This window comes from Aethalodelphis obliquidens, unplaced genomic scaffold (genome assembly GCF_003676395.1).
Source record: "Aethalodelphis obliquidens isolate GAN/ISIS:26980383/991018 unplaced genomic scaffold, ASM367639v1 scaffold40, whole genome shotgun sequence".
NCBI lineage: Eukaryota > Metazoa > Chordata > Mammalia > Artiodactyla > Delphinidae > Aethalodelphis > Aethalodelphis obliquidens.
The window spans coordinates 14,573,199-14,582,929 of NW_020837984.1; the positions used below are offsets into that span (position 1 = coordinate 14,573,199).

General features: G+C 38.6%; 1 protein-coding gene across 3 annotated transcripts in view; it reads left to right on the forward strand.

Moving 5' to 3' along the window:
• Positions 1-9,731, forward strand: part of GMCL1 (germ cell-less 1, spermatogenesis associated) — a 48,455-nt gene that overhangs the window by 36,229 nt on the left and 2,495 nt on the right. For 2 of the 3 annotated variants that reach the window (XM_027131917.1, XM_027131918.1), the window contains 2 exons: positions 1,933-2,078; positions 4,179-4,266. In XM_027131917.1, the coding sequence (XP_026987718.1) occupies positions 1,933-2,078; positions 4,179-4,266 (234 nt within the window). The remainder of the gene's footprint in view (positions 1-1,932; positions 2,079-4,178; positions 4,267-9,731) is intronic. The other variant, XM_027131919.1, reaches the window with a different exon arrangement.

Here is a 9,731-nt window from a genome sequence, read left to right on the forward strand (position 1 = left end):
TTTTTTTTTTTTTTTTTTTTTTGTCTGTATTGAGTCTTCGTTGCCATGCATGGGCTTTCTCTAGTTGTGGCGAGCGGGGGCTGCTCTTCCTTGCGGTGCACGGGATTCTCATTGCAGTAGCTTCTCTAGTTGCGGAGCACAGGCTATAGGTGCATGGGCTTCAGTAGTCGTGGCGCACGGGCTCAGTAGTTGTGGCACATGGGAGCACAGGCTCAGTAATTATGGCGCTCGGGCTTAGTTGCTCTGCAGCATGTGGGATCTTCCTGGACCAGGGATCTAACCCATGTCCCCTGCATTGGCAGGTGGATTCTTAACCACTGTGCCACCAGGGAAGTCCCCCAAATATATTCTTACCACATCTACCACTACGACCCAAGTCCAAGCCACCATTATCTCTTGCCTGGACTGTTGTAGCTTCATAACTGCTCTCCCTGATTTTACTCTTGTTCTTATACATTCTGTTTTCCACACAGCAGCCAAAATCATCTTTTTAAAATGCAAGTTAGATCATGTTACATCCTTCCCTAAAGTTTTCTGTTAGCCTCTTACCACAATTAGAAGAAATCCAAACTCTTTCCTACTGTGGACTCTAGGCCATATGTTTTCTGGCCCCTGACTGACTCTCTGAACTAATCTCCAGCCTCCGTCCCCCTCAGTTATTGCCCTAGCCACGTAGCCTTTTTGCTGTTCCTCAGATATGCCAAGCATGTTTTTACCTCCAGAACTTTGTACTTGTTTTCTTTGTCTAAGTCACTTTTCCCCAGATAGCTACCCACTCCACTCCTTAGTTGACTCAGGACTCTAGTCTCATAGCACCTCCTTAGAGAGATGTTCCCTGACCACCTGCCTGAACCAACAGGCTCCCCAGCTGCCAGCCCACCTCCCCTACCCTGTCACTCCCTCCTGGCATTCTATTCTGTCCTCTTCCATCCCAGTTCATGTTTGTTGTTCATCTCCTCCTCCACACAAACACACACGTATTAAAATATACATTTACTAGGGCAGAAACTTCTTTACTGCCATTTCTTTAATGGCTAGAGCAGTACCTGGCACAAAATATGTGCTCAGTAAATATCAGTGAACTCTTGATTTAATGTTGTAATTCAGAGGGTCAACCAAACACTTGAAGTCCTAACTTTACTTCATTATACAATGCCACTTTACTTAATAGTCTCTCATTAACTATTAGGTGATAGAATAAACAAACTTGTGAACCTCATGATGGTATTTAAAATAACTCAGTTGTGTATCTGTTGGTTAGTTACTTAAGGTATTTTAGGGTATTTTTAAAATTTATTTAAACTAAAAAAAACAGTTCACTCATTTCTCCTGCTCCCCACCGCTCGCCTCTGGCACCCACCAAGCTGTTCTCTGTATCAGTAAGCTTAGGGTTTTTTTTTTTTAGTACATATTTTTTTTTAGATTTTACATATAAGAGAGATCACACAAGGTATCACTTAAGGTATTTCAGAGTATTTTTAAAGCAGGAAAAATTTTAGCAGATTCTTACTACCTCTATCTAGACTCCTAGTCCCCTAAACTATACCTACTTAGAGTTGGTATAGCTTATAACTATCAACTAAGCCATATTAGTTATGATAAACTAATTAGTTTAACATATTAGTTATGATAAAATGTGGAGAGTTGATGAAACAGATCATGAAGAGACGATATTAGGAAAGTACCTGAAGGAATAATGATCATAGAGGCTGCTTTTGCTGGCTTTGATATATACTATGTCTATGTGGTAAACCTTGTATATATATCACAGATATATTGTGTGTGCTAAGCCTTAAGGCACTGACAAAAAGTAGGGACCCATAAGACAGAAATACTTGAAATGAATTAGAAAAAGAAAAGACAGTTTGAACTTTTTATTTTTGACTTGCTAATATGATAAACTGAAGTAAATCTTTCTCCTTTGTATTTTAGTACTGCTGGCGGTGGACAGGTTTTAACTTCGGCTTTGACCTGCTTGTAACTTACACCAATCGATACATCATTTTCAAACGCAATACACTGAATCAGCCATGTAGTGGATCTGTCAGTTTACAACCTCGAAGGAGCATAGCATTTAGGTAGGATGAGATTTTCCCACCCCACTCTTCCTCACTCTAAAAGAACTATAAGAAATGAAATAAAACCATAATTTACACCAACAATAGTAGAACTTTGGTAAGATACAATATATATGAAACTGCAAGGAAATGATAAAGCTCCATTCCTACAAAATGTATTAATAATCAAAATTATAAGACCCAGATCTAGTATGTCAGGAAGAAAGAATGGGCTGGAATATGAATGGTGTAGGATTGATACTGGGCTTGAAGCTGTTGCCTTGCTGCTATTCCTAGAAAATAAAAGGTCTAAACTGGAAATACAACAAGGTATTCTTAGAGGAAAACATGTCTGGTATTTTCCTTAACTTTCTATAGGATTTCAGATGTCCAACTTTGCCTAATAGTTGAGCTGGCAATATTTTTCTGGAGAGGATGCTGACAAAATGGAAAATAGCTTAATGAACGGATTATTTAAAAGTCATATATTTACCTTATACCATACACAAAAATTAACTCAAAATGGATCAAAGACCTAAACATAAGAGCTAAAACCATAAAAGAAGTCTTGGAAGAAAACAGGGGAAAAGTTTTATGACATTGAATTTGACAATGATTTCTTCAGTATGATACCAAAGCACAGGCAGCAACAACCACAAAAAAAGTTGAACTTCATCAAAATTAAATTGTGTGTCAAAGGACACTTAACAAAGTGAAAAAACAACCCATGGAATGGGAAAAAATATTTGCTAACTGTATATCTGATAAGACTATATAGAGAACTCCTAACATTCCCCAACAAAAAAACAACCTGATTCAAAAATGGGCAAAGGACTTAAATAAACATTTCTCCAAAGAAAATATACAAATGACCAATAAGCACATGAAAAGATGTTCAACATTACTAATCATAAGGGAAATGCAAATCAAAACCACAGTGAGATACCACCTCACACCCGTTAGGATGGCTAATATCAAAAACAAAACAAAAGTGTTGGTGCAGATGAGGAGGAATTAGACCCTTGTACATTGCTAGTAGGAATGTAAAATGGTGCTTAGTTTGTGGAAAATGGTGTGGCAGCTCCTCAAAAAATTAAATAGAATTACCAAAATGATCTAGGAATTCCTCTTCTGGTTATGTACCCAAGAGAATTGAAAGCAAGGACTCAAACATATTTGTACACATAGCAACATTATTCACAGCAGTTAAAAGGTGGAAGCAACCTAGGTATTGACAGATGAACGGAAAAACAAAATGTGATGTACACCTACAATGGAATACTATTCAGCCTTAAAATGGGAGGAAATTCTGACATGTGCTATAACATGTCAGCTTCAAACTTGAAGACATTACACTAAGTGAAATAAGCCAGTTACAAAAGAAGAAAAATACTGTATGATTCCACTTACATGAGGTACATACAGTAGACAAGTTTATAGAGACAGAAAGTAGGATGGTGATTGTCAGGGGCTGAGGTAAGGGGAAATGGGTAATTCATGTTTACTGGGTATGGAGTATCAGCTGGGGAAGAAGAACAGGTTCTAGAGATGAATGGAGGTGATGACTACAGAACAGTGTGAAATGTGTTGAATGCCAAGAACTATACATTTAAAAATGGTTAAAATGGTAAATTTTATCACAATAAAAAAGGCATACTTGGGGACTTCCCTGGCGGCGCAGTGGCTAAGACTCCATGCTCACAATGCAAGGGGCCTGGGTTCGATCCCTGGTCAGGGAACTAGATCCCACATGCATGCTGCAACTGAGAGTTCTCATGCCACAACTAAGGAGCCCATGTGCTGCAACTAAAACCTGCTGTAACCTAATTAATTAATTTTTAAAGGCATACTTATAAATTATTTTTATATCTCAGATATAGATATAGCACAAGCTTTTATCTCTCAGATATAGGTATAGCACAGGCTTGTAAATCTAAATGGAATCAGTTTATAGTTTGAAAAGACTTTAAATTCTTAACAAATAAAAGACTTAAAGATTTTAAAAAATTAAAAGAATATGGAAGAAAAAAGTAATTATTAAAGTGAGGTAGGGCTTATTTAAATTGATATGTGCTTTAAAAAATCATTAGTTTTTGTGTGTGTGTGTGTTTTTAATTCTAGATTACGTTTGGCTTCTTTTGATAGTAGTGGAAAACTAATATGTAGTAGAACAACTGGCTATCAAATACTTACACTTGAAAAGGACCAGGTATGTTTGATTACTTTTCTGTTAATTTTTTCATTATAGTATTTGCCTTTTGACTCCTCTTTTGAAAATTCTTAAGTAGATTTAATGTTTGATTTAAAGATTGGTTTGAGAATTTTTTGAAGGTAAGTATGGAAGTACCATGTTCACTTTTGCATAATTTACTCCATTCTACCAGAAGTGTAACTAAGACCAAAAACAATAATAATAAAAAGAAAACAGGGCTTCCCTGGTGGCGCAGTGGTTGAGGGTCCGCCTGCCGATGGCAGGGGACACGGGTTCGTGCCCCGGTCCGGGAGGATCCCACATGCCGCGGAGCAGCTGGGCCCGTGAGCCATGGCCACTGAGCCTGCGCGTCCGGAGCCTGTGCTCCGCAAGGGGAGAGGCCACAACAGTGAGAGGCCCGCATACCAAAAAAAAAAAAGAAAAGAAAACCAATTTGATTTGAGGGGCAGAGCTGACAATAAGGAAATAATTATTCATCCTGAACATGATCTTCACAAAGTTATGAATCTTAATTGTTTTCTCCATGTGTTCATTTATTTATACAGTAATAACATATCTTAAAGACAATCCAGTATATCTCCATAGCTCCTAGATATTAAGGTGAACATTATCCTCTAGCACAGTAGGTTTCTAAAATGACAGATGTCTGTAATGTTCCCAAAATTATCTCTAAAGCCATTTGTTTTTCATAAATCACATGCATGTAGAAGTTTCAAAATGTCATGATGAAAAAGTAAACCAGTTTCAAAAAGTAAAACGAGAGCTGTTAAAAATCAAGGATGTTTATTTCTAGTAAAGCTAACCACCATTCCAAAGGACATACTGTTTTAATAAAGGGTTTGGAGCCTATGGTTCACATAAATTATTAGAAGTTAGCAGTTTTCCTCAGACTGAAGAGACTCTCACAAAACATCAAAATTTAGCACTGCAAGGAACCTTGAAGTGATAGTTCTGACCTCACCTACCCTGTATGAGAACTCCTTTAACAGCATTCTTACAGAGGCTCCTCAACCATTGTTGGAACTCTTAGTGAGAGGGAGCTCTGTCGTGTGGTAGGTGTAAGTGAGAGGGTAGGTACGTAAGAAGATTCAAATCTGCCTCCATTGGAATTCTCTGTTGGTCCCTCTCACCCTCTTGAGCTGCATGGACAATATCTATGTTTACCTTCAACTTGGAACTTCATTAAAAAACATTGTCGGGGCTTCCCTGGTGGCACAGTGGTTGAGAGTCCGCCTGCCGATGCAGGGGACACGGGTTCGTGCCCCGGTCCGGGAAGATCCCACAAGCCGCGGAGCGGCTGGGCCCGTGAGCCATGGCCGCTGAGCCTGCGCGTCCAGAGCCTGTGCTCCACAGTGGGAGAGGCCACAACAGTGAGAGGCCCGCATACTGGAAAAAAAAAAAAGAATTGTCGTGGCTCAAAGCAGCCAGAGACTTAATTAAAAAGCACCAGGCCAAGATAGTAGTTGTATTCCTAGTGTTCCTTGATTTGTTCATTCAGCAAACACTTGTGTCCCTACTACTTCATGCTAGGTTCTATGCTAGGAGTGGAGGAAATAAAGAGGAGCTTATATAGCTAAGTAGAAGGTGAGGGATGGGCTCAAAGAGTGTGTAACGTTGAGGGAGACATCTCTAACCTTTACTGTGGGGTTGGGGACAGGTGTGGTTATTGGGGGAGGGGCAGAGACACAGTTCAGGGAAAACCTCTTCTGGACAAGTTGAAAAGTGAATGGATACCTGAACCAAGCCTCAGATGATGAGTAAGATAGAGGCAAGGGGGCTTCCCTAGTGGCGCAGTGGTTAAGAATCCACCTGCCAATGCAGGGGACACGGGTTCAAGCCCTGGTCCAGGAAGATCCCACATGCCATGGAGCAACTAAGCCCACGTGCCACAACTGCTGAAGCCCGTGCACCTAGACCCTGTGCTCCGCAACAAGAGAAGCCACCTCAATGAGAAGCCCGTGCACCTCAACGAAGATTAGCTCCCACTCACTGCAACTAGAGAAAGCCCACGCGCAGCAACGAAGACCCCACGCAGCCAAAATTAAATAAATAAATAAATTTAAAAAGATAGAGGCAAGGCAGCACATGGGTCATTCAAGGAATGGAGAGGTTTGGAAGAGGAAGGGTTCAGTAGGTGTAGAGCCAGGGCATGATGGGCTATGGATGGAGTTTGGACTTTTTCCTGAGCTCTGTTAGAGAGCTATGGAAGGATTTTAGTTGGGGGGTTGCATATGTGTTTTATGTAGCTTATAGACGTTTGTTATAGAAAAATAGAAAATAAAAATAAGCAGAAAAAAAATCATACATAGTCCACTGAGAGATGACACCGCTGATATTTTTTTCATCGCCTATATCTTTTTTCCAAAATTTTATCTTACTGTTAACTATGTTGTAGCCTGCTCTTTTTCCACTTTGTTGTATATAGATAGCTTTTCTTGTCAATATATATCCACAACATCATTTTTATAACTGCATAAGACTTATTTTAGATATACCATAATTTAAATAATGCTTTTTTGGATAAAGTTGATTCTTTTTCACTATTATAAAAAATGTACTTGTATCTTTATATGTTTTTCTGATTTTTTAGAAGATGAATTCCACAAAGTGGAGTTCTTGTCAAATAAATGGTGTATATATTTTCTTTTTTTTCTTTTTTCTGTTTTTTTTGCGGTACGCGGGCCTCTCACTGTTGTGGCCTCTCCCGTTGCGGAGCCCAGGCTCAGCGGCCATGGCTCGCGGGCCCAGCCGCTCCGCGGCATGTGGGATCTTCCCAGACCGGGGCACGAACCTGTGTCCCGTGCATCGGCAGGCGGACTCTCAACCACTGCGCCACCAGGGAAGCCCGGTGTATATATTTTCTAATGGCCAAATTGCCCTCCAAAACTACTGTCAACTTACACTCCCTCCAGTAGTACAGGAGAGCATACGCAACAAAGTGTATCATTCTTTCTAGTCCTTCTCCCAATATAATAAGTGGAAACAAATCATTTATTTTAGTTTTCATTTGTTTGGTTTCTGATATTTTTTTTTACTTATTGAACATATTGTGTAAATTGACAGTTTGTTTGTTTTTTTAATTAAGGTGTTTGTTTTCTTGTTAATTTTAACACCTTTTATATATTAAGAATAATAACTTTGTGATATGCTATACTTTTTCCATTTTTGTAATTTATCTTTCACCCTTCATGAAACAGTCTATCAATCTCTTCCTTTAATGAGTTCTTCTTTCGATGTGCTATTTAGGCCTTCTAACGGATTATATAGTCATCTGGGTTTTTTTCCTATTCCTTTTATTTTTTCATTGGAGTATTTTGATACATCTAAAGTGTATCAGATGTGTCAATGTGTTTGAAATGCCATTTTTATCATATACTGTAAGGCCTTATATACTTGGTTTCATTTCTGAGATTTCTGTTTTACTGATTTTATTGTGGAGACAATAATGCTTTGTTTTAATTAGACTCAATTTAAAAAGAATTTTATTACCAGTAATGCAAATTCACCTTCACCCTTCTCTTTTCAAAAATCCCTGGGTTCTTTGTGCATGATTATTCTTCTGTATGGGGTATAGAATCATTTTGTCCAGTTTCCTCTCAAAAAAATCCTATGAGGGTTTTGCTGTATACTGTTAAATATAAAGTAATTTGTGAGAAATTGATATCTTCCCTTCTGGAATATGGTATTTTCTACATTTAATCAGGTCTTCCCTTACATCTCTAAAATTTAGTTTTCCCCCGTATTTATTCTTATATGTTTCCTGGAAGTATAATGCTAGGTATTTTATATTTTAATTACTAACATGAAATGAATCCTTTATAAATAGTTTTTGATGACTATAGGAAAGCTAGTGATTTTTATATATTTATTTTAAAACTATCCCTCTTACGGGACTATGCTAACTTTAATCCTTGCACTATAGAAGGATCTCTCAGAAATGTGTAAGAAGGACTAGAAACATGATAGTGGCAGAAGACAATTTAGAAGCTATTGCTATAATCCAGATCAGAAATGGTGAGAACCTTATGGAAGGTAGCAATGAAGATGAAGAAATGTTGATGGGTTCTAGAAATAAAGGGGTGCAATTGATAAAATTTGGTGCTTAAGTATGTGTGAGGGTGAGGACAAAGAAGTCAAAGATAGTACCTGGTTTTGTGACTTGGGCAACTTAATTATAGTGGTAATAATAATTTGTCCTATAATTACCGATATTTGAATTATAGGAAGGAAAATGAACATGACAAAGTGAGGGTGAAGAGATGATGAATTCAGTTTAAAGCATATTTAATTTGAAGGCATTGAGGTGAGAATTTGATAGACCAGTGGATAAATGGGTCTGGAGTTTATAAGCAACGCCTGGGCTAGAAATAATGATTGGATGAGATAAGCTACAGGAAAATATGTCAAGAATATGACAGGAGGGAAACCTAGGGAACACTGGTCTTTAAGGGGTGGGCAAAAAAAGTAATCTGGTGAGACATGTAAGAGCTGGGATGGGGAATCAAAGCCAATTGCAAGGGTGAAAGTATAGATGGCACAGAAAGAAAGGAAAGAATAGGTAGTATTCAGTAGCTGATGATTTGAATTTGAGCTGCTTTATGTCTAAGTGAAGATTTCTAGTAGGGAATTGGATGTATGGATCCTGGAATTTAGACCTATAAATAGAATGTAGGGCAGTAATAGAGCTATAGTACAGGTAAGTAGCATGAGCCTCAGAAAAGCAGAGAAGATAGAAATAACGGTCTGGAAACAGATGAAAACCCAGGAAGATACCACCACTCTGATGCTGTGATGTGTAGACTTCACTGCTTCCACTGCATAGTGGAAGAAGGAAAATGGAGCTTTTCTATAAAGATGCTTCAATGCAAATGTAGGTGTAAATTGAGCCCTCAGGTGGAGTTAAAGGTTTGATGAAGCTAGAATTAGATCTGTCTAGTTTGGGGAGGGGAAATGGGGATTAATACAGTTCAATATTCAGAAATTGGTATGTCCATTCAGCCCCCAAGTGATGTCCGCATGGATCCCTTCTTTTCCCAGAGTTGGCCCTTTGATCTACTCTCCCCCACCAACCTTAACTATATTCAGATACCAGAATGCTAATCTTCCTTGGAGTCTTTGTTTGGTCGTGGTAGAGAATCTTGCTTTTGTCATCAGATACACATATCGTCAAAGCATATGTCCTCAACAAACTTAGTACATGTGCCTTCACTCAGGTTATTGCTACAAATGTTGACTAGTCCAGGGTGACTCAAGCATCTAAAGATCAACTATGATTTGACATAATTGCTCTCTGCTTAACCCTGTTAGCACCATCAGCCCAGGTGATTGCTTCACCTGACCTATCATCGTATCCATTTTGTTCACTAACTTTAAAAAAAAACAAAACACCACTTTGCCCATTTTGGAGAACATAGAGATTGTGTGTGTGTGTGTGTGTGTGTGTGTGTGTGTGTGTGTGTGTG